Here is a 27,586-nt window from a genome sequence, read left to right as displayed (position 1 = left end):
CTTAAAATAAAATTAAAATTTCTTTCAATGTGTCAGTTTTATCATCTATATGAGATCTGACATGTTCAATCTCAAGTACAAAGGTACAGGGGCGCACTAGATTAGCAATTATGATATTTGCATTTGTATGTACACTGAATCTGTTAGAAAGACACATGAAAGTTTGTTTTCATAACAATATTACAGTAAATACTGTATAATTGTACCTGTATATGTTGAACAAAATTATATAACTTGTATTAAAGCCCCATTCCCTACGTTTTTTAGATCTAATTTAAGATCACAAACTATATTTAATGTAAAAATAATACTATATGGTCCTATTGCGATAACTTTTTTCGTCTTTAAACGGTTAAAAATGTGAAAAATAAGTCGATTCTAATAATTATAGCGGCCCGCTATAAATCCCAAAATGCATTGCGCGCGGATTGATATTTTTGTTTTTCACCTGTAATTCGCCCACTTTTCGATCGATCGTGAGGCCAAAACAAATGGAAGACTCCTAACTTTTCAGCGAAAATACCGGGTTTTCCCCAATTTGTATCAACGGAGTCTGGCAAAAATAGAAAGACAATTAATGCAGCAACTATACAACATCAGGCTAGGTATATAGCTCGCGTACGATGTTCGTACGTTACCGATGTTTACCAGCTAGGCCTACAAAACTAAGCCTAGCTAGGCTAGGCCTAAGACCGTCCACGAGAGGTCGATCGCCGCGAGCTACTTAGGTAGTGCATTGTTTCTCACTTTTTATCATAATTTACCATAAAACGTACATTTAAGACAAGAAATGACATGGTTTAATGTTTTTAAAGTGATATATATGTATTATTTTCCAAAAAACGTCCAAAATTGCAGGGAAGGGGTCTTTAATATTTTCATAAACTGAATGTACACTATTAAATTACATTTTTTTTTCATAAGCCTGAACTGAACCATTATTTTAACTTCCAAATAGATTTGGTTTTTATTTATTATTTTAGGTAAATTAAATATGGTAATGTTGAATAAGCCCTATAATGTCACCAAACAGTGCCATTTCTTTGACCATTAGCAATATCTATACCACCTTCAGCTGTTACTGAATCTCTTCCTCATTTATCTATTGACTATTTCCTTCTTGATAATTATTGTTAATATCTTTTTTGTTTTGCATATTTAATTTAATTCATTTTCTATTATAATTTTTTTTGTATATTGACGTTTAAATATATTAATTGGTTATTTTATTTTTATATTATATTATTTTATTTATTTAGTTTTAAATCATGGGACTGCTGACTCTTGTAGTTATAGAAATCTTATTTACTTTAGCAGTCCCTGGCCAATTCATCTCTGTATCTTTTATATTAAGTTTTTTTGGTCAAATAAATAAATGAAATGGAATGAAATTATTCAGTTTTTGTAGTCACTGCTTAAATAACGTTCCAGCATTGACAAATTCTGACCACTACATAATTCTGGGAATCCAAATCAATTTAATCTGTCCTTTAGAAATCTTTAACTATTAAATTTAAGCTGTGCATGTTTCAGCTGTCGGCTATTGTAGAATCCATGTCCAATACACTCACTAATATCACAGCCAGACTTGATCATAATCTTCATTCTATTATACTTCCCTTCCATCACATACACTATTGGCACGATTGATTGATAAAATAACATCTTTCTGCAATAAATTCTGCATTATTAGATAGAATAGACAAAGTACAGTTCCATAAAGCCATTCATGACTGACACTTGTGAAAATTATCAATTCAAATTTGGTTTTTATTATTTTGACCTTAAAAAATTCAAAGTGCAAAAAAAAAAAAATGTGATTGATAGGAAATCAATTCACTGAGACAATATAGTGGGAGTTTAAATTAATTCTAGAGTTTCAGACATTTTGTTAAAGTTCAACAATTAATGCATTATGTATTCTTCTCAAATGTACAGGTAATGGTAATTTTGTTCAGATTCAGTTTCTTTACTTAAATTTGAAAACTATTTAATGTGCTATTTTACAGTTTTTTTATAACATATAGGTACAGCACATGGTTTTCTGTTAATGAAACAGTGATACTCATAATTTGTATTGCTGTGCATAAGAAGTTTATCATTGAAATCATCATCAGTCCAATTATACACTCTACCACTTAGATACAGATACTTCATAGCAGTTCTTTCATTTGTCTGTAATCTTAATTCCTTGTTACCATACATTTTATTTTAAAACATGTTATTGTTTTTTTACATGACATTTTGTTGTTAAAAGTTTACTATATTGTTTGATTTTACTACCAGAATATATGTTATTGTTAGTAAAACATATATTCTTTTTCTTTTTTGAAGACCTAAACTGGCAAATGTAGTATGGAAAATATAGCAGGAAATCAAGTTGCTACCACTAGTCCCCCTCAATGTAATGATCAGCAGAAATTAACTGTGGATATGCAGGAAGATGAATCTACTGATGAGCAATATAACAATGAATATGTATCTCAACAAAAGAAAGAAGAGCATCCAGACAATGGAGAGCAACAGGTTGAAGAGGGAAAGATGGAAGAGCTGAAAGATGGACAACAAGAAGAACTTACAACAGATTCTATTGCAATAAAACTGAAAACAAGTGAAGATGTTGATTTAAACTTTAACAATGATTCTGTTGATTTAGACACTGGTGATCATGCAACAGAAAATGGTTTAAAAAATACAAATGTACTATTAAATCAAGAAACAGACATTTTAGAAGCAAAGGAACAATTAATTGATGAAGCAATATCTTCTAATAATGTGGAAACCACAAAGGATACTGTAAAGGATGATGCTACAATGGTTAAACCATTGATTGTGGTGTCACATGATGAAGTTCAACCAATTGCTGTCCCAGAAACACTTAATGATGGCAAGTTTTGTTTTTCTATTTTGTAATTTTAAAATAGTAATTTATTGATAGAGAAGAGTGATAATATAAAAATAAAGAAATCACTTAAAATAACTTTTCTTTTATAGTGTTCTATTTTTCATAAAAGGTGTTCAATTTTATTGACTCTCTTGATTTTTGTTTAAAAAAAACTCCCTAATAGTAACACGCGTATTTCTTTTCATAAAAAATCCCTTAACAGGATAAAACATTATTAATCCCAGCAACATTTACAAATTGTTGGTAAATGTCATGTAACTTTATGTATTTAAACTATGACTGCCATCAATTGTCCAATCATAGACCACGAAGATAAATAAATACAGTATATAATTCTGGATGTTAAATGTGGAAAATTTGAAATGATACATTAAAGTCTAACCAAGAGATATAGAAAGTGTATTTGTATGAAACATACTAGATAATAATAATACCTTGCTTTATTATATTATATAGAAACATGTGATGAGAAAGAAGACATGTCAATCAATCAATTACAGAACGATTCAGACACTTTGGATCTTTCAAAAAGTGCAACACAAATTGATGCAATTGAAATGACCTCACTTGAAAATAGGTCATCAGGGGGCGAAAAGACAGCTAAAAAGGTGCATATCAAGACTACAATTCTAATTCTTTCATTTTAGATTAGTGTTAATTTTTTTATTTTGATGTTAAGCTCTGTCTACACTACCATATGTTGGCATATCACTACCATAATCACACTTTTTTTTGATAGGTTTAGTTTGATAGTGTAGACAGAGCTTTAGAACTATCATTGAATGCCACGAAATGTTTTTATCAAATTTGCTACATTCGCATAGAATTCTACATAGCTATAAAACATTACAATAATATCCAATATTATATTAGTATTTCTGTAATTCAAGTGTACAAATCACTAATAATAAATTAATTAAAACAAATATGTTATATTGAACAAAAACTTAATCAAAGTTGAAGTACTATACAGCATTTGATAATAAAAGCAGAATATTTTGGACTTTTTAGATGAGCTTAAAAGAAGAGTGTCTTCAGAGAACTGAAGATAAACAAGAACAAAATAAAGATGAACCAAATGAACATGAAAGAGATGAACATGAAAGAAATGAAGAATATTTAGGAACAGAAGAGGATTTGAACGTAGCACATGAAGCTAACTCTACTGGTAGACACTACAAAAGGTTAGAGGTCAACTTATTTATTATGCATAAACTTATGTTTTATTCAAAAATATTCTGTACTTCGCATATTTTCAAGTAATTTGAATAGATGTAGCTTAAAAAATAAGTAGGCCTATATGATACATGTAGTGCATGAAGCTAACTTTACTGGTAGACATTACAAAAGGTTAGAGGTCAAACCTATTTATTATGCATAAACTTTTGTTTTATTCAACAATGTTCTGTACTATACATATTTTCAAGAAATACAATTATATACAGTAGATGTAGCTTACGAAAGAAGTATATGATGAATGTATAGGATCAAAGCACTAATACAGTGGCCTTACAATGCTCAAAATTTCAAAGAACTGTAGAATCAAGAGCCATAACACTAGGCAATTTATTTGATGGATTGATATTATGCTTTGTTTTGACTAATTGTAATGATAAATGTTTATATAATCTTGAAAGTAGGTAATGAAGATTTCTCAAAACGATTTAAGGATTATCGTGACTACGGTCAAATGACGTTAGACAAAATATCGATGCATTGTAATTCCTCAAGGATATATTTGATCTTGGGACAGGTCAAAGGTTATCCCATGGGATTCACCATATAATAAATCTATTAAAATAAATTTTAATTAACCCTGTCATGCTACAATGCATATTATTATGTTCCATATTTAGTGGTTTCTAAATGTGGAACATGTCAAGAAAGTTAGATATGTAAATTTTATAAGATATTAATTGGTTGGATATGGATTCTCAGCAAAAACAAAGTTTCAAAACATAGCTTGGATTTCTATCATATTCATATCATATAGGTCCTGTTTCTGATGCGAAAAAATAACCGGTTATTAACCATGTGAATAAATTAACCTAAATTTCTTGGCAGCACAAACCGAATTTCAGTTAAATTTCGGTTAAATGGCAGCCTGAAAATAACGGTTAAAAACACCAAATCAATTCGGTGTTAGAACGCCATTTAACCAACGCATTTAATCGAGGCGGGAGTTTTTTCAAAGCGGGCGTTTATTTGCTTTACTTATTATTTGCTTTACTTTACTTATTCCTTCATGATTTAATATGATATAAATGATTGATAGAATGGTGAAAAACATACTGTGATTAGCAAACCTTTGGTGGACCTAAAACTGAATCTTCTTAAAATCGATTATTTAAGTTTAGTTGTTTTGTTTTCAGATTAAACTTCAAAAAAATATGTTGAAAGTAAATGTTATTGTAGTTTTAAAATTAGGTATTGTTTGGTTGGATGAGAATGCTGAAATACACTTGTAATAAATAGATTAAAACTTTATTAAATGTGGAGTTGCCATGAAAGGCCATGCTTACAATCTACTAATCTTTCGGAAGAGTCTTCAGAATTGGATTAAACTTATTATCTGCTTTTGAAATTATGTAGTAATTCATCTATCAATCAACTCAGCATGTATTAGCATTTTTTGAATGTGAAAATTCTAATGACATAGGAAGTGTTATGAATATATCAGGGTCAGTTAGTTCAAACTCATTACCTTCATCATAATTAGTTTTTGATCAATGTTTTTTTTTCCCTTTATTTTCATATGTTCAATTGAATAATATTATAATCTTGGTAAGTATAAAGATCGGTAAAAGTTCACATATCGAATTGATTTATCATCTTGTTTTTATAATATCTGTGCTGTGCTTCTTTTCCATTTTGTCTATCTAAAAATCAATTGCTTTTCATATGATAATGATCCATAAATCATATTATTAAATTGTTAATGTTTTAAGGGCTCTCTCTTGTTGCTTAGTTCATGTTTATTTGAAGTAGGATGCTTGTGACATTTATCTGAGGATGATGTAGAGAAAGTCAGCAGAAATTGATGGATCTTTGCACAATACCGATTTCCACCTATGGAGCTGGGTTCCTTTTGCATCTTTGCACCTAAATTTTACTGCTTCATTTTGAGATGGGCATCTCTTTTTCTGAAAACTGTATACCTAATAGACTGTATGTTGTCCTAATCCAATCCACTTGGCTTGATTTTATATCAGAGAGATATATTATTCCTATACTTGACTTTTAGCTTTCTCACTTAGGTGTGTATAAATAGGTACATGGATAGTTTTTTAGTTATCATAATCCCAATGATCTACTTGGCTTGACATCTTTCAGCAAGATATGCTTTATCACTCAGCTTTTAGCGCTCTTCACATTAAACTTGTATAAATAGGTTTCGGCTAGCTTTTTACTTGTCAAAAAAACATGGTATCAACTTGGCTTCAATGTAATATGGATATTGGGTACAGTCGGCTACATTTAATTGAAAAACATGTTTGGAACTCTTAACTGCCTTTGACCGAGCGCCATCTGGTTTTAGTTGCATTTATCATAATATCAAAAGCATCTTTACAAAACGTTAAATAATTAATAATAATTTTAATCAATATTTTGACAATTAACTACAATTTATATTACAGGAACTCAAGTAGCAGTTCATTTAACTGTGGTCACTTAAAGGGACGCAGAAGACATGGTGGTAATGGCATTTGTATTTATCGGCTATTTTATTAGTTTTCCAGTATAGTCTTAAAATTTGATGTTTTTTTTTTACAACTGTTTTAGTTGTTTTTTTATAAATTCATACGAATTTCAACTTCGTCTACCGAATAAATAAAGATTTACAAAAATGTTCAATTTATTTTGCTGATTGTGATAGTTTGTTAATAATTACTTAATTTTGTTTAAAGTTTACTGTATGTCCCTGATCAAGCATTAATTGTTCATTAGTACAATTGCATTTGTTTACATTTTTGGAAATTTAAATTTTTACATTATGCTTAGACTTTGTTTGTACTGTTGTACAGTATTATTGATGACTTTGAAGTCAGTGACTACAATGTATGAATGTGTGTATGCTTTTTGCAGCAAATAAATATATAAGTGGTTTATTTGAGATTTTAAATTAAATATATGTAATTTAGAATGTCATTATTAAGTGACCAAACAATATTCGTTGTTCTACAACTTTGAAAAAAAAACAAATATCTACGATTTAAAATAGTTAAATTTTGTATGTATCATTAATTTTTCATGTTTATTTTTTTTTTTCAGGAGGAAACATTAATAGTTTAAGGAATGAGACTGGATGGCGTGTCATAGAGCCAGAAAACGATTCATGTAACACATCAATAGAGAAACCACATGATGTAAGACATTTGCAAAGCATTTGAAATCTATCAATGTATTGGTGCTTATCACCTGTGTGATCAAATATGAACTCCTGCTCAAGTAGAATCAGCTACTGTAATCTCATAGCAAAAACCACTTGACCACTACTAGCTTCATCATGAGATTCTTTTGAAATCATGACATTTATTTTTTATTAAAAATTACTTACTAGTATAAATAGAGTCGGAAGTAAGCTATGAAGAAGCAGTTTGTTTGTTGTAAGCCCTGGGACAGTAATGTGAAGAAGTTCTTTGTATTAAGTTACTTCAACCTTACTACACACAATTCACTCCTGATAAGTCTCGTCAGGAGTAAATGTGCTACTTCCGCGTACACAAGAAATATAATGATATGCGCTAACAAATTAGCGTTGTGTAGACGCAATACTTTAAAGCTCGCAAGAATTCACCTTGTATAAGCATCGTGTGGACATAACTTTACCTCAAACATAAGGTCGTCTGAACTACTGTCCAATCATTTTTTTTGCGTTGTAATATTATTATTAAACATCAATAATGTAGTAGTAATGTAGTTTAGCAGCAAATATGATACAGTACAATTTAATATGAAATTTGTAATTGATTTCAAAGCAATAAAGATGCTCATTCAATTGTATAAATATAATTTTTTTTTCAAAAATATATTCCAGTTATTGATAGAGCTACATCAGTTAGAATATTCTGATGGTCAAGGGACAGTTTGGAAGGAGAGGGCTAGATGGATCAAGTTTGAGGAGGACATTGAGGAAGGGTCTGATCGTTGGGGTAAACCTCATGTTGCTTCACTCACATTTCACAGTTTACTAGAGCTCAAGCGTGGACTTCAGGAAAGGGGTAAATATTATACTTATTCTGTTTGTGGAATTGTAAAATATAAAAAGGCATCACTTTTTTTTTAAAGAGATAGAACCATGCATACATAAATTTATTTCATTTTCTACACAGAATATGTTATTTTGTCTTAAGTTCTGTATACACTATCAAACTATAGTTGTGATGTGCCCAAATATGGTAGTGATATAATGTCATATATGGACACATCACATTTTTTGATAGTGGAGACAGAGCTTAAATACAGCATCTCCTGACAGTGATGATGACACGATAGCCATGCTGTGATAGTGGTTATTCAATATATTTTTCATCATTATACTGTAGTACTGCATATTTTTACAGAATGTGCGCCTTTTGCGTTCCTCTCTGTACACGTTGCTGCAATAATGTTTTCTATCAAATACTATCCCCTTTCGCCAAATATTATTTATTTTGTTTATGCAAACACAAGTTCATTATTATACAAACAAAATAAAATATACTACTTGAGTGAAGTACATTTTAAGTATCACAGATAATGTACAGAAAAATTGAATCATTAACTTGTCGTTATTAGTCTTATTTCATATAACAAATTTGTGTAAATAATTGATGTATTTACGTGGCTATACTCTCTCACTCTAAAAATGTATAATTTATTTACCCCTGACTTTATACAGGTTACTTGAAGTAGACAGCTTAATTCAATTAGTTAGTTTTATATCCAATAAAATAATGACTCAGTCTGCATATTACCATTTATCTTTAGTCTACTATTTTGTTTTTCTTTTTGAATAAATCATGATGATAGCCTAAATAATTACCCACCAGTCTATAGCAGTGCTGTATTGAACTTGATTTTTGTTAACACTAGCACTGCACTGTCCCTTGTCTGGTGGACCTAATGTAACCACACTGTCGCCTAGTCTGCGATACTCTAGCCTCCGGCTATATCATCTCTATGGTGTACGTGCACATTGCACAGTAATCTATCAAACTATACCCCCTTCTATTTGCCTTTCTTTGAAGTTTGAAGAACTAATCAATTGTTTTCAATATTAGGAATAAGATTACATATATTTTTTTTAATTTGCATAACTGAATTATATGAAAGTGAATGTATATATTACATTCCATGTATTTAAAAAAAGTTTGTTGTGTAACATTGGTGTAATAACCCTTTCACACTGTCAAGCGAATCTCCAGAGTTTACACACACCATACAAAATGCAGATGTTAATACCCCATATGTGTTAAACTATGGAGTTTGTGGTGTGAAAGGGCTATGAAATATAAAGACATATAACTACAATTCAAAATATGATTCACAGCATATGCTTTATTTATTTACAGGAGTCATTATGTTAGATTGCAAACTGATAGATTTGGCAGACATCTTTGAATCTGTTTCTAAGCAACTATTCAACAGTGGTCTTGTAACATTGGATGGTAAAAAGAAGATTATGCAAATGCTCACTCATAAAGTCTCGTAAGTTAACGATTTTGGTGTAATTTTTTGTTAAACAAACTACATGGGTCATAAACTTAAGAAAAACTGAAGAAAGTAATTATTTAATCATAAATTAACTGAAAATCAACAAGCGAGTCTGTAAGTATTTACTTAAGGCCAAAAATTCAGGATAACTTGAAAATCACAAAGATAAAAAGTTGGTTCACCAATCACACTATTGTGTATGAATAATGTTTGTCGATTTAATGAAGAACAAAAAATCATTTAGTTGATCGTTGTCAAAAATACAGTGTATTTTATTTATTATTATATATTATGATTTAAGTGTGCATTATTGATGGACACAAAGTACAGTATAATATCATGTTATCTTTAAGTTCTATCATACAGCAAGTACTGTACCCTACTGCATATTAAACAAACACAATTTGTATCATTTAGTAGGCCTATATATGTAATCACTGCATAATTCTGTGATAAGTTTATTCTTTCCTTTTGTAGGTTGTTCAAATAAGCAATTCGTATATGACAATTCTGTTTAGTGTGTAATTTCTGTGTGTTTGTATATATATGTTTGTGTTGATTGTCAGTCCTAAAACAGGTGCTGTATATTTGATGTGAAAATATCTATGCCTAAATTTTAAAATATTCTACAACAAAAGCATTTTCTAGATGGTAGTTTATTTTTTAACCAGCAAAAACAGAGCTTGAAAATTATAATACCAAGGTTTTCTATTGCTATAAATCTTTTAATCTATTTTTCTTAGTAAATGTACAGTACATGTTTTTGCTACAGTCAAATTAAGCAGATTTATTAATTACATTTGAGCAACTGAGGCAGTTTTATTCAGTTTCATCCTTTAGCTACAGTAACAAGTTAGTTTTAAAGATACAGGTATTTATTATCCTCAAGCTTAACTGGAAAACTGGAATTGGATTAAATCCTCTTTGAACCCACATCAACCGCCAGTGCAGCCCCTACCCAAATCACCAGGATGTCCTCTTTTCAAATAGTGTACCAAGTTATTTACCATGCACTGTATGTACACAAGTCCAACAGCTTCACGTCCCATCCAAAGGCCGAGTCAATGAGATTAAAGTGTCTGTGTGTAAAGCTCTTAGAAACATTGTATTAGACGCTATACCATATTATTTTCTTGCCTACAGTAAAGGATGATACAATCAACATGGCACAGATAGGCTTGAACCTAAGCCTGTCACACGCTAGTCTAATTATTCTATCACTAATAAACTCCAATTATCCGTTTTGTCCATGTGAACTGGTTTTTCTGAAATATATTGAATTAATGTATTTATTTAGCGAACTTGCTAATCAATGCAACCTAGTTATACTCATCTAAATTTGTTTACACAATTCCCATGCTGTGGTTAATTTTTTTACAAATTAACGAACAAACATCTATATTCAATCCAATTCAACCTGTCTGTTCGTAAGTCTGTCTGTAACTGTGATGTTAAATAAATAACATACAAATAAATTACATACTTTTTTTCTACTCACCTTTTTAGGGAATTATGCAATAATCGTGGAAACTTGAAAACAAGGTATATTGTTGTTTTTAACTGTACTGTACTTGTGCTATGAGTACTATAAGCATGATCAAATGTACTAAAAACAATTGAAAAAACAAAATAGGATCTTACAAATGAGTTTTGTAAAAAGTTTTTATAGCTATACATAATGACAGATTGACTTAATAAGTTTTTTGAATACTGCTTCGATTTTGGTTTAGTATGAAACCATGCTTGCCAACAATGGCATTTTCATTAAGAGAACTCCAGTCAAATAATTTTGATTAAATAAAATAAATAATAGTGTTGGCATTGAATTAAATATTGAATATTTATGAAATGCAAATATATATAATAAATAGCAATTTAATTCTCTTTTGTCAATTAAAATGACATTTAAGGAGTATAAGGTGTCAAATGATGTAGGTATACAGTACAGTTTGGAATCAAATTGACTAATTTGGTCATATTCACAAATCACATTTAAGATATTTCCCTTAAATTAGATTAATAAAAGACATTTTAAGGGTGACAGCCCTAGTGTGAGTAAATATGGCCATGAGGGTAAAATAATATGCAATGACGATGCTTAAATACCTGCAGGCCTATTCTGCTGTACTTTGAGAAAAGGGCTTATCTACTGAAAGCTACTTTTGAGTAATTGACCAAAACGTGTTTTTGTTTTTCATTACAAATGTTCATGTAGTAATTTATTTTCAAATGAATATATTTCAAAAGGTCATTATTAAAAAATATCTGACATAATTTTCAATTATTAATTTTTATTTTAAGGAGGTCAAATAATTATTTGTACTTAAAAATTTCAATTTCGAAAAAAAATGTAGTTAAACCCTTTTCTCAAAGTACGGCAGTATTGTTGAATCTGTCATTTATTTATTTTTTCTTTATTATATAGATATTATATTAAATAGTATTTTAGCATATTCATGCTATATATCCTTGTATCTAGATTTGTAAAGTTTTTTATTGTCTTTTACAAGAGTTTGTTAGATAAATCAAATCATAGGCCTACCTAGATTGGTGCACTTACTTTTACTTTATCTGTACATATCACTAGTGTATTGGAAAAATATATTATGGATGTGTATATATATGAATTGCAATCAAAACATTGAGCATGTCCTATTAATTATTAACTATTAATCTTAAAATAGTAGATAATTGCATATTCTCATCATTCTTGATGACACTAAGAAAACAGTTAATTATTCTGTTATTATAATATCGTGAAATGTAATGCACATTTATCAGAAAAAATAAACTTTCTAGCTACAAGAATTAATTTTCATACAAAATTCATAGTATTACTGTATAATCAGTAATACTATGTATAATCAGTCTCTAGATAATTAAAAAACAGTTTAACCTCTCGTAGTGGATTCCATCAGATCCAAAAAAACATTTATCCATAAAAACTTCTTTGGTGGCTGCTTATCTGATGCATAATTATCATACAAACAATTTTAAGATTCAAATTAAAACAATTGTATGTCCTGCTTATGGAAGGTGACTGCTATGCACTGATTAAATAGAGGGAGGAAGATGAAGTCACTGCTATCTGAAGTTATAAATGATAGTTTAAGGTTTTATTAACACATTCTGTCTTAAGACTCTTCAGAGAGAGGCCTTAGTTTTTCACTTGTATGTTTTTGTTGTAAAGGTTTCAAATGGAAGAGATGCATGAACCTATCAAGTGTACCTGCTTTTCATCTTTTTTTTTTAAATACTTTTTTTCTGTATAAATTACAATTATGAGTTATTTCTTTTTAAATTTAATGTTGTATAGTACTTTATGCAAATGTTTGGTACTTTTATTTTACTTATAATATATAATTTAATATTGTATAATTTAAATATAATAACATCAATATTGACTATACCTATTGATAGAACATAAAGTAAAATTTAAAACCACCTACCCGGCTTTGCCCATCCCACTCTCAAGCCCCACTCTCCCACCCCACTCGTCCACCCTTCTCCCACTTTTTACTGTACTTTATCCCATTCTACCATACTCTGTTTCTCACCCACTATTCCACCAGGCTATATCTATTAGTGATTAGTGATCTTATTAGTGATGCTTACATTTTATTCCTTACTCACCCACTCACTCCAATTTCATATCTTGTTTTGGGGATTTCAATAGTAAAAATTTAAGAAAGAGTTAGATTGTATTTTACAAAGATTCATTTGATGAAATTTTGGGTTCTTGAAATATTACAGGAAACCCCGGCGACACTCGTACCCTAGTGACCCCAGGTGAGGAAGGATGGTATTGACTGAACAATTTTGTTCGCTTTTTCTGGTACAATATTTTGTTTGTTAGTTTTACACTTTTAAAATTTTATATGTTTCCTTTTTTTCCTAATCTACTTAATATCCTTAATAATCAGGCATAATTGTCATGAAATTTATCTAGACACAATGTAATCAATAATCACATTCAATCATTTGTGTTTTTTTTAAGTTTAAGCCACAAATAATCAATACAAATTTTCTTGCACTATGCAGCAACTACTGAATCAGTAGATCGTGCTATAACAAACAACTGCACATGCTCACAAATACGGAGCTGCAGTACAGTACGCCGCATTTATAAATGGCTGCACAGTCAATACTAATTTGCTAGCAAAAGATTAACGGTTGTAGTTACTCTTTGCAGTGTAGTTGCCACAAAATCATTCATTGTCAGTTATTCCTACTATATGTCATATGACAACAAATCTTGAAAATTACCCATAAAGGTCAAAAACTCTTGATGCAGCAAAATTTGAAAATTCGGATCTGCTCAATATCCTGGACCCAGCGTGGTTACACTAAAGTAGTGGAAGGGGGAAGGTCAAACAACAGGGGCAAAGTCAAATTAGACCACATTGTGAGTCAAAATTTTGATGGCACTTTCTCGGGCCAGCTTCCACATAAGAATACTCATCTTAAAGGCAATGATGAATGATTTTGGGAATTTATTAAATATTCCTTGGTTGCTCTTCCGTTGTAGCATAGAGCAATTTTTAATGCTTTACGATTGTAGTAACCATGTAGTACTAATATTCTAATTCTAATAAAAAATTAATTAGTATTTGATTATAATTATAAACTGTTGTACATTTACTAACTGCATGCATCTTTAGAAACATAGATTGTATTAATTAAGTCAACACTAAATTTGTATGTCATGTTTTTTGGTATTTATTTATAGGCCTACTAATCAATGAAACAGTGTCATAGAGGTTGAATACAAATAAGCTCTTAATTGAAAACTGCATACTAAAAGAAGCCTTCCTTGGGGAGACGGGATTGTTCTATTATATTTGATTAAAAACTTGTACAATAAAACATAATCCCCATAGCGCTTTTATTTACAATTTTGTGCTATGTAATGTTGACACCTTTGATTAATGACTAGAATAATGTGAAATGTTAAATGTGAATTATGTAATATTGTAGTGTTATTAGTGCTCTATGACACATGAAGGAATTATTTAATGCTATTGTGAGATATGCATGATAGCTTGGACAATTTGTTGCCATTATAAACATCTTATTCATTTTAAAGCATGTTTTTTATTTTGTTTTTGCATGAATTAATTTCTAATTTAGTTTTGTTCCTTATTTCAAATGTAATTTGTGTTGCTTTTGTGAAATATTGTATGCTTTTTATAATTATAGTTTGCAACATGGAATATAAATTATACTTCTTGTTACATAAATTCTAAATAATTGATGTTTGTTATAATACTGCACTTCTAATTTGCATGATCTCTACATTAAATATTTACCAGTAATTATAATCTTGCTGATATTTTATGTTTGTGTTCTGTTTTTATAACTATAATGTAAAGTAGCCTTGTAAACAAATTATTATTATTATTTACATTGTTGTTTATTTATAATTGATAAGAAAAAGAAAACATAAAAGATGATGTTTTTGTGCATTAACATAATATTCTGCCAGGTAGATTTATGCTTGAAAATGGTTTATATTTTGTGTAATACTCGTTTTAACAATTTCTTAGACATGGTCGTGAAAGACGAGGTAGTGCGTTTCACAGAATATCCATAAGAGGTCATCACGACCGACATCCGCAGGTTAGATTAATGTTGAAACTTTGAAATTTTGACATCAATTTCACCATAAATAATATTCTCATCATTGCAATGACAACCAACCAAATATTAAAAGCATGATTGTTTAGCAATTAAAATAAATCATTGTTGTCACTATGTTATTATCTTAAGAGTAAAGTAGTAAATGAATAAATAATAATCATAAGCCAAAATAAATGAAGTCCTGAAAATATGGAGGATGTGTGCAAAGGAACCGTGCCTGTATTATCATCATATCTTAATATCTTTAAAAACAAAATTATGAAATGCCTGTAAAAATCTTGTTATATTTATTAGGGTGTCAAGGGTGACTACACATCAGTTCCAATAACAGTTGATTTCTGTCAGCCTGCAATGACACAAAAGGAATCTAAAGACGGAATAATGCGCAAACTGCCTGAAGATTCGGAGGCAGCGATGGTGATGGTGGCTGGGGATGACACTCAAACTCTAAACCAGTCTGTCATGGCTTTGGTTCGGTTATCAAACCCCACAATCTTCCAAGGTTTCACAGAAGTTCCTATCCCTCTACGGTTTCTGTTTATCACTGTTTGTAAATCTAAAGAGCGCGATTCTTATTTTGAAATCGGAAGATCTTTATCAACCTTATTGTCTGATCCAGTGAGTATTAGAATGTGACTAATTAGAAATAAAATTGCCTAAGAATGCCTTTAAAATATTTGTTTTTTAGGGGAATGCAAGCTTATCAGATCAGAACAAAATTGTATTAATATGTTCAATATTTAAGAATTGTTTTTGGGTAAATAAATATTATGAAACTACTATAAATATTATTATTATTTATTTATTTTTTGTTTTGTCCATGTGTTTTATATGTGACAAGTATTTTATTGTAAAATCCACTATTAATGGTATTTTTCATGATTTATTTTGTTGTTATTTTTCTATAATTTGTTAAAAATGTTGTTCTTTCAGTACTTTCGCAAGAGTGCATATCGAGCAACAAACTGCAATGGCATCCTGAAGGGGATTAATGAATTCCTGGATAGAACTATGGTACTTCCACCAGGAGAATGGGATAGAGAGTTACTGGAACCGATCCTGCGGCATCGCGAAAAGACCGTTCATGCTCAGAATAAAGCAAGATCTGAGCGTTTTAGCAGTGCTCGTCTTTCTGAAAGTGGTATGTCATTTAAATTTCTGTCTACACTATCAAACTTTATGTGACCAAAAAATGTGATGTGCCCATATATGGACATGATGATGTCATATCACTACCATATTTAGGCATATCGCTACCTTATTTGGGCACATCACATGTTTTTGTCACATACTAAAGTTTGATAGTGCAGACAGAGCTTAAGTTTTATGTTGTCACTCAATTATTAATCAAAGACATAAAACACAGAAGATAGAGAAAGATTATGCGATTTGAGAGAGCCCTTTGCCTAGAAGGTGGATGTTACAGTCTGCAGTAATGTTGAAATTATACAAATAAATGTTTATAAGTTGAAAGATCGAATTGCTCTATTTAATCTTTCAACTCATAAAATATTCTCGCCAGCCAACAAATACAAAATATTCATTCCGCTGTTCTAAAAGAAACTTTTATTCGATTTATCCCATCGAAAATCATTGAATAGCTTGGTAGCAGTCAACAGCCGCTGAACATACTGTACATGAGAAGCCATAAGTTATGATCCTTAGATATCACTTTTCCGTTTGTTAGAACTAATACCGAACAACGTGATGAGCGATTATCAAGAATACAATTTGGTGTGCCAAATTCCACCTAATCCTTGCCATGGATGTTAAAACTATGGAATTGCAAAAAAATAATTATACCAAAACTTTTTCATTCAATTTCAGATATTGCATCCATTTTGGAGAAACAACGACAGAAAGAAGAAGCTGGGACCAGCTTTTTGAAAAGAACTGGAAGAATGTTTGGTGGTCTAATAAATGAAGTAAAACAGCGCTATCCTTTGATTGTTAGTGATATTAAGGATGGTTTAAACATACAGTGTCTTATCTCATTCATGTGTCTCTACTTTGCTTGTCTTGCTCCAGCAATTGCATTTGGTGGGCTACTGGGTTAGTATATACTTTTGTTTTGGTGAAATATTTTGTCTATGTCTACCTAAAAGGATGTTTATAACATCTATATATTAATGCTACTAAATTGTTCGTGTATTTTATGTATCTCCTCCAAAATCACTGTGGTACGTGCCCACATTTGGCACACTGATGTGGGCCGCACACAATAGGCTATGTCACTTTCCTGAATTGTAAGGATAAACACTAAAAAAGGGCAAAAAATAGCAGTAATTTGACGTCTCAGCGACCATGTTACGTCACTGTATAAACCACACAACCTTCTCTGTTGTGTACCGCAATGGCCTGATCTACAAACACCATGTTGAGCCGCCACATTAAAACGGTGTTTAGTCTCGGTAGCCGCCCAACCGTATAAACTGATCGCGTCGTTGAAGTTTAAATTAATTACACCTATCCTTGAAACAGAATGTATTTAGCCGGTTTGGCTCAGTAAGTAAAACGCAGTGGCCATTGAAATTAATGCTTAGTAGGTTCGAGTTTAAATCCGCGATATGTGTAAATAATAAGTATCTCCACTTAAAGCAAAAAATCTAAACCACAATGTAATTACAAAAGTAGCAAAAAAGATACCTCACGCAAAAAAATTGCAAAATATAAAAAACCATTAAAATTTTAAAAAATGTAAATGAAAAAAAAAAACAAAAAATCACACACACACAAATAAAATGATTCCAAAGTCATGTTTCCACAAAATATCAGATATAAAAGTTTGTGTCTGAGCGCATCATCTAATTTAGAGTAGTGAGTGCACTTTTTGTGTTGATTTTAAAGGCCGTTTTATTATTCCAATACTCACATCTTAATTCTATAACTTATTCATATTTATATTTTATCATTAAAATGTTTTAATCTGCCGACTGATTAAAAGACGTCACTTTCTGATGCGCACCCTAGATTAATATTCACACAGCACAAGTCCCATATCCAGTATTGCTTTCATTTTTTAGCTTACAGATATTTTAAAGTGAAGGGATAGTGTATAACAAAATCAATGGCCATAAAATAGTTCCAAATTTTATTCTTGATACAATTTGTTTTTATTTTGATAATTTGTCAAAGTACTTTTATCAGAGTGCGCTTTTATTATACATGCAAAGTATATAACCACATATTAAGGCAGAAAAGCGTTACTGCTAGTACACGGAATGTTTGCATTGGCTAGCCTAGCCGTTACATTTTAAGAATGGTAAACAAAATCTTTGGTGAAGACTTCTTTTGCTTGTCTATCTAGATTGTCCGGACTTTGAGTCTGTATTTTATCATATACTGTATTTGACCACGATAAGCAGTGATCTGCTGGATTTATCTTTTTTCACAGTATATTTGACCACTGCACACAAAGGTCTAGGTTATATGGATACCTAATTCCTCCTCTCATCTTGACTACTATAAACATTACAATTGTCTCTTCAGCAACAAAATGTAAACATAGGCCTACTATTAATATCAAATTTCCTAAAGATAAAAATCGGTAATGGAATAAAAGGTATACAATTTAAATCAAATACAATTATATTTGTATGCTTATGCATTTGCTGTAACAAACATAAAATTACTCATGAATCTTTAACTCTAATTCAATCATTACTAATGCAGAAGAGTTTCATTTTATAGTAGTGGAGCTGTATAACGTGGTGGTTAACAAGCTTGCCTTTCAATCCCAAGGTCCAGGGTTCAATCCTGACCTAGTGCCGGAGTTGTAACTCAGGTCTCTTTCAACTCCACTCCCTAAGCCTCAAATGAGACTTAGTTTATAAGCACGATAAATTATAGAATAGTTTATCCATCCTGTAATTGGCGAGTTATTCATAAAAAAAAGTATACTACTATTTATATTACTCCAGTTTTTCATATGTAGTTTAAAATCTTTCCCAGTGCAATTCTGGTCATTTTGATACCCAATGTGTATGGAAATGCAACAAACTCTCTCTATAATAAATATATACATTTACAGCTTCAGTAAAAGGACATTGATCCTAGTAGAATTAAAGCCTATACAATGTTGACCGTCACCATAAACTATTTCTCTACTTACTGTAGGGTTTTAAATTCAAAGGCTTATAAAAACAGGTCACTACTATTATTTAAATTTGTGTCCCACTATTAAAAGCCATTAGTTCTTTCAAAAACATTTAACACAACTATTTATTTACAACCTAAGTTTTGTGTCTTTAATACAGGTGAGAAAACGAATGATTTATTGGGCGTTTCAGGGATGATAATTTCAACTGGATTATGCGGCATTTTATTTGCCATGTTTGCAGGTCAACCACTCATTTTGATTGGTGCTACTGGCCCGATGTTGGTTTTTGAAGAAAATTTGTTTCAGGTAAAGTTGGTGTAAAAAAATATATTTGTATCAATGTAAAGTTATATGTTTTTCATCATGACTAGCATTACATGTGAGTGGGTTTAACCTATGTGTACCATACTTATTGTATATTTCTGCAATGCTTTACTCTCATTGCCTTGTCCTTCGGATGGAATCTAAAGCCATTGGTCCCATAGTGCACGTTAAAGAACTTGGTACACTCTTCGAAAAGAGTAGGGGATTGTCTCCCGTTGTTCTGATATGATAGAAGCTGCACTGCTGGCTGCCGTGTGTTCTTAGAGGGCCTAATTTGAATTTTTTTCAGGGTTTCTAGTTAAGCTTGAGTACCAGTATAAATACTTTTTACCCTTTGTAAAACTTTATTTAACATAAAGTATGGAATTAAACCCAAAAATTAAAATTAAGCTTAAAATTATGCAAATTTATTCCATCATAATTTAAGTCATATGGTTTCATACTATTACTACTGTTACATTTGATTTTACAAGTGATTTTATTTTTATATTTTTAGTTTTGTAAAAAACTAGATGTGGATTTCCTAACATGGAGAATGTGGATTGGTTTGTGGATCCTTGTGATTGCGTTAATGGTTGTAGCAGCTGAAGGAAGCGCCCTCATACATTACTTCACACGTTTTACTGAAGAAATATTTGCAACTTTAATATCAATTATATTTATTTATGAAACTTATAAGAGTCTTTACTATGTAAGTAATTCTTTTTCGTGAAATAGGCGTATACTTGATAAATCAACATTGTAGCTCTCTAGCCAGTCTATAATACCTCAATAGTATTTTATGAATATAGATTCAAAGAATAAGATTTTTAATTTAGAGATATTTAAATTTCACAGCTGTGAACTACTTGGCTACCAGCAAATTTAAATGTTTATGCTTTGTCTGATAAATTTAGTCACTATTTTCTCATTTAAATTTTACATTTTGTTATTGGAATCATTTCAACTAAGGATGTCTTAAAGTTCATTTTTATAAATATAATATATAAATAATTAAATGAAAACATTTCTTAGCAGTGCAGGAAATATTTTAATTTTTTAGGTAATGAAGGAGAATCCATTTGAAATGGAATATTGTAGCAATGAATCATCAGTGACAGTTATTTATGAAGATGAATATGATGTTGAAGTTACAACATCACCCACAGAGAAACACATTAAAGAAGTATATGATGGAGAGGACAAATCATATGGCCATGACCCATTTCCAAACACAACTCTGTTTTCTATAATTTTGACTTTGGGAACATTTTTTGTGGCTTACTTTTTGCGAGGCTTTAAAAACAGCACATTCTTAGGAAGGAGTGTGAGTAGCGTTTTTCTTTTTAATTGTTTTTTTTTTTCAAGTAATTTTGACTTTATTGTTCATTGTTTATTTATAAATATAAAAAAAACATTCATTGTAAGTGATGATGCAACAGATGTCTAATATTTATTTCCACAACTGGTTGCTAGCCTCAGACATTCAAAACTCTGTTCTAAGCTATATTATATCCATCTATTTTTTCAGGCAAGACGGATTATTGGAGATTTTTCAATAGCTATCGCAATTTTTCTCATGGTGCTTTTAGACTTTGCAATAAAAAATATATACACAGATGTAAGTTTTTCACATTTTTCATGGCACAAGTACTAGTGTAGATTTCAACTTTTCTAGTATATGGGAAGTGCATATTGACTGTAAAAAATGTGAATACTCTAGGTGCTTGAACCTAGCTACTTTCCCAGAATATTGTCATATATTCAGTCATATCATACAAAGAATTTTTTTTTTCATTCAAAGAAATTGACTGTAGCATCACATTTAAAAGATGAAAGAACAATGTTTATACATCCATTAGGAAATGAAGATCAACCAATAACTGTGGCAATAATATTTGCAGCAGCTATTCCGGCTTTTATGGTCTTTATTCTTCTTTATATTGAAATTTTACTAACAGGGTAAGTGGACTCAAAATATATAGTTTCTACACTATGGTCTAGTTTGTGCTAGGGAGTTCAGTTGATTAGTTAAATATTTGCCCAACTTTGAAGAATGTTTATCATAGTTTTTTAATTGAATTTATCTAGGTAAAGCAATATATTTTACAATTTTACAATTGAGTTTTAAGTGAATCAACAAAATGTTAGTAACTGCAATAATTTTATCTCATCAATTCCCTTATTTTTTATATCAGATTTTAACAATTGTCATGTTTTTTGTAAGTTTTAAACTTTGTAATGCAACTCATTTCAGATTCGGCTGCCCACTTGCAATATGTTTTTATACCTGAATAAATAAATAATTGTATTGAGAATTGTAAGTTGTTCTCAAACCCATGACTTCCTCAGGCTGCATGCGTTGATAGATGATAGGGTTAGATTCACGCTTGTGGAAGCATTGGGTATATACTACACCGATATGTGGATATTAGTGGATAGGCATTTCACAGTTCCACATGTGTATGTATGTGTAAAGGCAATACATGAATAAAAAATACATTTTATATTTTTTAGGGTGGTTGTAAACAAGAAAGAAAACAAATTAAAAAAAGGCTCTGGGTTTCATCTCGACCTTTTAATTATGGGAGCTTTGTCGTTCATCTGTGGATTCTTGGGTCTGCCTTGGATGTGTGCTGCTACAGTACGCACAGTGTCACACGTCGGCAGCGTCAGTACGTTTACGCATTCATCAGCACCTGGTGTAAAACCAAAGCTTGAGAATATTAAGGAACAACGTGTAACAGGGTTTATGGTTAGCTTTTTAGTAGGTAAGGTTAAAATTTCAATTAGTCAAAATTAAACTTTACACCCAAACAAATATAAACTAAATTACAAGTTAACTTATGATATTATAAAACAAACTCCATTCATGATTAATTCATAAATTTATCTTATTAATTTTGGTTGCTCAATTCATGTTCCATCTTAAGGTACTGTACCTATAAATATGAATAAAGATCGAAATATATACACTTTCTTTAGATACTTCTTTGTATGAAGTATTATTAAAAAACAGAATTTAAGTTTTTGGATTTGAAATTTTGATTATCTTTTAGGACTATCTGTGTTTATGAAACCAATCCTTAGTGAGGTGCCATTAGCTGTTGTATATGGTGTTTTTATTTACCTTGGATTCTGCTCACTAAGTTCACTGCAGTTCATCAGTAGATTAAAGATCTTATTCATGCCAAGTAAATATCACCCTGATGTTAGTTATGTACGAATGGTAAGTATAAATTTCTATGTTGAATATTGCTAACTGTTATTATTTTAAGTATTATTTATTATTTGCAGTATAATTTAAAGTACAGTATAGCCAATAGTTAATATCCCTCTGAAAAAAGGGGCTAGGCCTATAGAAACAATCAATGCAGGTACGGTAACATTAGCATGTTTTTTTTTATGTATATCTTCTTTAAAATGTATGTAACTTTGCCTATTTTTGGTCAACAGGTGAAGACATGGCGAATACATATGTTTACCATTATCCAGTTTCTGTGTTTGGTGGGATTATGGGTAGTAAAAATGTCGCCAAATGTTGCCATAGCGTTTCCATTCTTTTTAATGCTACTTGTTCCTGTTCGGCTTTTTCTTAAGAGGTTTGTGTACTCAGAACGAGAAATTAATGCGGTAAATAATTGTTTTTATTCTTTTTGCCGACAGCTATATATCAGTATTATACCAACTACTTAGAGAAGATTTTTTTTTCATACACAAAAAATGAAAACAAAGTACTATTTAACAATCTTTAAATAGTATGTACTATTGCATGGCATGTGACTCACAATTGTCCAATCAAATGACAGGAATGTATTAGGTGTTATATAAAATGTAATATTTTTACTAAAGAAGTAAGTGTAAGCATTCACCTGAGAGAGTGACTTGTGTGTTTTGGTGCTACACTTACTCATCTGGAACCATTGTATAAATGATATAATAAGGTAAAAATGAATTGATTACCATAGCAAGCTAAAAGCCCTTCTCTAAAATACAATTTAATTGATCTAATTTGTATGTTTCAGCTGGATAGTGAAGAAGAAGAAAAAGACGATGGAAATTCAGATGAGCATTTTTGATTGACCATTATATTTGAAAATAGACTTCTTCCATTGGAGTGGCAGTTCGTATGACAGTCAGACTTCATCATATGTACTTTCAGTGTTACCATGCACTTATGTGCACATCGTCATTTTCATATAATATAAGATGGTCAAAATATGCAAATTATTTTTGGGTGGAGTGGGGAAGACTGTATATGCTCTCAAAGTTCATAAAAAAAATAGATATTTATAATATAGATATTTCGACAACAAAAAATTCAATTATTATAAACTCATTTTGATATATGTGCAGATAATATCATCTTATGGCGTCATAAAAACATTTTCTCAAAAAACGGCGAAATATGTACTTAGATATTCAATTATTGTGCACTGATTTTAGTATAAAGTGCATATATATTGCATTATTATCATCTTATGGTGTCAATACTAAGTTATGGTAAAATAATATAAGAGGGTCAAAATATGGCCATTAAGAAAAAAAATGGATGATTAAAAAAATCACCATAGTAACCAGTTATTTCAAGAAAAGGGATAAAGAATGGCGATTTTTAAAGAAAATCCCTGTGCTATGATATATAATATAAAGACATTTTTGAACAGAATAATGACTTTTGATATTGTGTGTATTATAACATGTGATTCTGAGCATGTCAATTTTTGTCTAAAATTTCCCATGTACTTTGTTTTCAAAACAATCACAAAAATATAGACTTATTGAGGCAACAAGCGCAGAACGCTGATTATGTGATTTTGCGCATGTCAATTTTTTTTAAGGATTTTTTTTTCGAAAAATGACCAATATATCAATTTATCAACTGAGGTAGCACAGAACAAATTATGTGATTCTGCGCATGTAAATTTTTCGAAAAATATCGACTTGTGTATGTACTGTATTGAGGTAACATGCGCAAAACAGATTATGTGATTCTGGACAATTTTCTGGAAATTTTCCTGTACTTTTTTTGTTTTGAATTTGTTATTTATTTATACTGGGTAACCTCTTCGGACAAAGACTGGTCTCCCAGAGACCCCAGTTATGCTCTGTGACTGTGATGTACTAGTACACTGGGGTAACCCCTCAAAAGATGTACTGGGTTCTTTAGTGCACATGAGCTAGATGTGTACACTGGACCTACGGTTTATAGTCCTTATCTGAGAACTATGGTTACCAAAATATCGACATATTGAATTATTTATAACAGTAACATGCATGGAAAGATTATGTGATTTTTAATTTTTCAGAAAATTTTACTGTAGTACCGTACTATACATATTAAGTATCAACTTATAAAATAAGTATTGAGGAAAGTGCATGTCACATTATGATATAGCAACCAGGTATGTGAAAAAATAAAAGAGTTCGAAATATGACTATTTTGGCTACAATGTTACTACAAAATATGTGTTAAGGTAATACGCGCAGAACACATTTTGTGGTTTGGCGCAGGTCAATTATTTGAAAATCTTCTCAGGGATTTTTTTTAAAAAATGAACAGAATATTGAATTATGTAATTAGGTAACATGGCTAGAAAAGAATATCGGATTCTGCGCACGCCAATTTCAATTTTTTCGCTAAAGTCAATGGTCTTTTTATAAGTGAAAACATTACTTTTTTTTTGTTTCTTTTCTTTTTATTAATTTTCGTTTTTCACGTTTTTGGGGGACAATACTATACATTTTTGATTTAGAATTTTTTTTATCTACCCTGCTACATAGCGCATATACTGTAAGCAAGCTCTCAATACGCTGTACATAAATTAAAATAAAAAAGCTTCTCTGTCCTTTATTGGTCGGTCAATATATCTAATGGAAGCAGATCGAGCAATGCTTTTCAGATGAGCATCCATTATCAAGTGACAGTCCAGTTGCCTGTGCATCTCTTATAGCAATATTATTGCATAACAAAAATATCCATATTTTGTCAATTTTATATTTTAACTTGTTACTATGACTCTATAAAAAATATAAAACAAAATTATGCACATATAAATATTATCGCATATATTTTTAGAAAGTTCATATTTTGGACATACTGTATTTAGAATCATGGTAACGTACCAGTATAACAAAAAATCATCAATTTTTTTAGAAAAACATAGGCCTACAATATTTGTTACTATACAGCAAAAATCGCCCAAAATATGTACTTTTGAAACTTCAATTATTATGTACTCATTTTGGTATATGTGCAATTAAAACATTTTAATTCTTAAAACACCTAATTATAATATTCTGTAGTTACAGATAAAAATATATAGAAATATTATATAATCAATGCTATTGTTTCATTTTGTTATATTATCCTCTTTCAAATAATTTATAAATATGACCTATGACCTACTTTAGGAAGACATTCCTGCAATTATTTCTGAATAAAATGGACCATACACTTGACGGTTGTGTACAACTAGTTTTTGAAAGCGCGTACTAATTTCTAAGATTTCCTTTTCAACTGTTTTTAGACCAGCTGGCACATGCTCAGATGGGTTGAATTTCCCTCTAGCAGTCAACATTTTCAACATGAAACTTTTGGCTCTGGAGTCTAAAAACATAAATGAACAAATATATTTAATATATTAAATATTTAAGATCATAGGGTTTGGCTATAAACACTACATACATCGTAAAGTTTGTTTATCAGTACAGAATTATATGATGGACAGCGTCTGGGATATCAGCGGTTACCAATGTATTTCCTTAATGTATGTACTTTTCTCCAAAAACATAAAATAAAAATATAGAACAAAATCAGACTTTGAATATGCCATTTTGTAGTTTCAATATAGTTATTCACTTCCAGAAGAAAAAAACACCTGAACAAAATTAATTCACTTAAAAAGACAAATAAACCAAAAAACTATTTTTTCTTAAAATTACAGTTCAGGTAAATAACTTCTTTTTAATCCAATTTTTGGTCAAAGTGTATAAACTATTGTGACATTAAAATAGCATATTCAAAAACAACAATTTAAAATAAATTTAAGGTGGACAATTTTTAACAAGCAGAGGATACAATTTATAAATAGTAATTTTTCCTTACCTAATAATTTTTGTACAGAGTGGTTTCTATCAGCTACCGCCTGTAGTTGGTTCTTCAGGGTTTCCTGTTTTGTTGCATCCAACATTTGGTACTTGCTCTCTTTCAAACACTCATTGACCTCTTTACATAAGTAATCGCCTATGTTTAGCATTGCAGCTGAATCGTCACTAGAAAACATTTTAAAAGAATTCAATTTCTTTTATTTTGGAAAAATTTCATCTATATCAACAAACGTACAAACAGAAAAAGAAAATTCGCAAACTTTAAGCTTATATAGGATACTTCTCTATCTACAATACATTTTTGAGTTATGGAGCATATGTTTGCAAACACAAGCTATTTAACATACGTTGCATGAACTATAATAGATAGATTTTCGCATACTCATTAAAAGAAGGGACACCATGTTCAATAAACATCATACTGGCACTAGAGACATTCAGTATACGGCACAGAGCATTATTGTAGCATACATTAGGAGATCTAATTGTCTTCATCTGATAGTCACACCAAAGGGCAGCACAATATATAGGTTTGTACAATATGGTATAGTTGTATTAATATGTTTAAATTGTTACAATTTCACAAACTAGTGAATTAACTATTTTAATACAAAAATAAATATAAATATCATTACCAATAAAGTAATACTTACTTTGTTCCATCAAGTAGAATTTTTATTTCTCTTTTCAGTTTGCTAGGGAAACCCTTCTCTCCTGAGATGGCCATACCTACATTTGTATATGTGACCAATAGAATTGAAGCTATCAATGTCAATCTTTTTAGCTCTTCTCTTAATTCTATAAATCGTCCCTGATCCATGATTATGGTCTAT

The 27,586-nt window shown here is 30.4% G+C and overlaps 2 protein-coding genes across 5 annotated transcripts in view; one reads left to right on the top strand and one right to left on the bottom strand.

Annotated features, from left to right (window-relative positions):
* LOC144846094 (band 3 anion transport protein-like) overlaps positions 1-26,105 on the top strand; it is a 43,235-nt gene extending 17,130 nt beyond the window's left edge. The window contains exons 2-22 of the mRNA XM_078703521.1: positions 2,335-2,887; positions 3,362-3,513; positions 3,917-4,089; positions 6,544-6,602; positions 7,178-7,272; positions 7,944-8,127; positions 9,460-9,595; positions 13,355-13,390; positions 15,148-15,220; positions 15,536-15,859; positions 16,175-16,382; positions 17,069-17,293; positions 19,498-19,646; positions 20,161-20,355; positions 20,707-20,970; positions 21,175-21,264; positions 21,448-21,605; positions 22,161-22,414; positions 22,703-22,872; positions 23,100-23,276; positions 23,669-26,105. Of these exons, the coding sequence (XP_078559647.1) occupies positions 2,356-2,887; positions 3,362-3,513; positions 3,917-4,089; positions 6,544-6,602; positions 7,178-7,272; positions 7,944-8,127; positions 9,460-9,595; positions 13,355-13,390; positions 15,148-15,220; positions 15,536-15,859; positions 16,175-16,382; positions 17,069-17,293; positions 19,498-19,646; positions 20,161-20,355; positions 20,707-20,970; positions 21,175-21,264; positions 21,448-21,605; positions 22,161-22,414; positions 22,703-22,872; positions 23,100-23,276; positions 23,669-23,722 (3,708 nt within the window). The 5' untranslated portion in view covers positions 2,335-2,355 and the 3' untranslated portion in view covers positions 23,723-26,105. The remainder of the gene's footprint in view (positions 1-2,334; positions 2,888-3,361; positions 3,514-3,916; positions 4,090-6,543; positions 6,603-7,177; positions 7,273-7,943; positions 8,128-9,459; positions 9,596-13,354; positions 13,391-15,147; positions 15,221-15,535; positions 15,860-16,174; positions 16,383-17,068; positions 17,294-19,497; positions 19,647-20,160; positions 20,356-20,706; positions 20,971-21,174; positions 21,265-21,447; positions 21,606-22,160; positions 22,415-22,702; positions 22,873-23,099; positions 23,277-23,668) is intronic.
* The window catches only part of LOC144846199 (T-complex protein 11-like protein 1), a 207,238-nt gene that overhangs the window by 175,567 nt on the left and 4,085 nt on the right, over positions 1-27,586 (bottom strand). For 3 of the 4 annotated variants that reach the window (XM_078703530.1, XM_078703531.1, XM_078703528.1), the window contains exons 8-10: positions 27,407-27,582; positions 26,752-26,918; positions 25,469-26,253 (exon numbers count right to left, since the gene is read on the bottom strand). In XM_078703530.1, the coding sequence (XP_078559656.1) occupies positions 26,054-26,253; positions 26,752-26,918; positions 27,407-27,582 (543 nt within the window). In that variant the 3' untranslated portion in view covers positions 25,469-26,053. Of the gene's footprint in view, positions 1-25,468; positions 26,254-26,751; positions 26,919-27,406; positions 27,583-27,586 lie in introns of those variants that run through there. The other variant, XM_078703529.1, reaches the window with a different exon arrangement.

The sequence above is a fragment of the Antedon bifida genome, chromosome 1 (genome assembly GCF_963402885.1).
Source record: "Antedon bifida chromosome 1, ecAntBifi1.1, whole genome shotgun sequence".
Classification (NCBI taxonomy): Eukaryota; Metazoa; Echinodermata; class Crinoidea; order Comatulida; family Antedonidae; genus Antedon; species Antedon bifida.
This window is presented reverse-complemented; position numbering and strand designations above follow the sequence as displayed.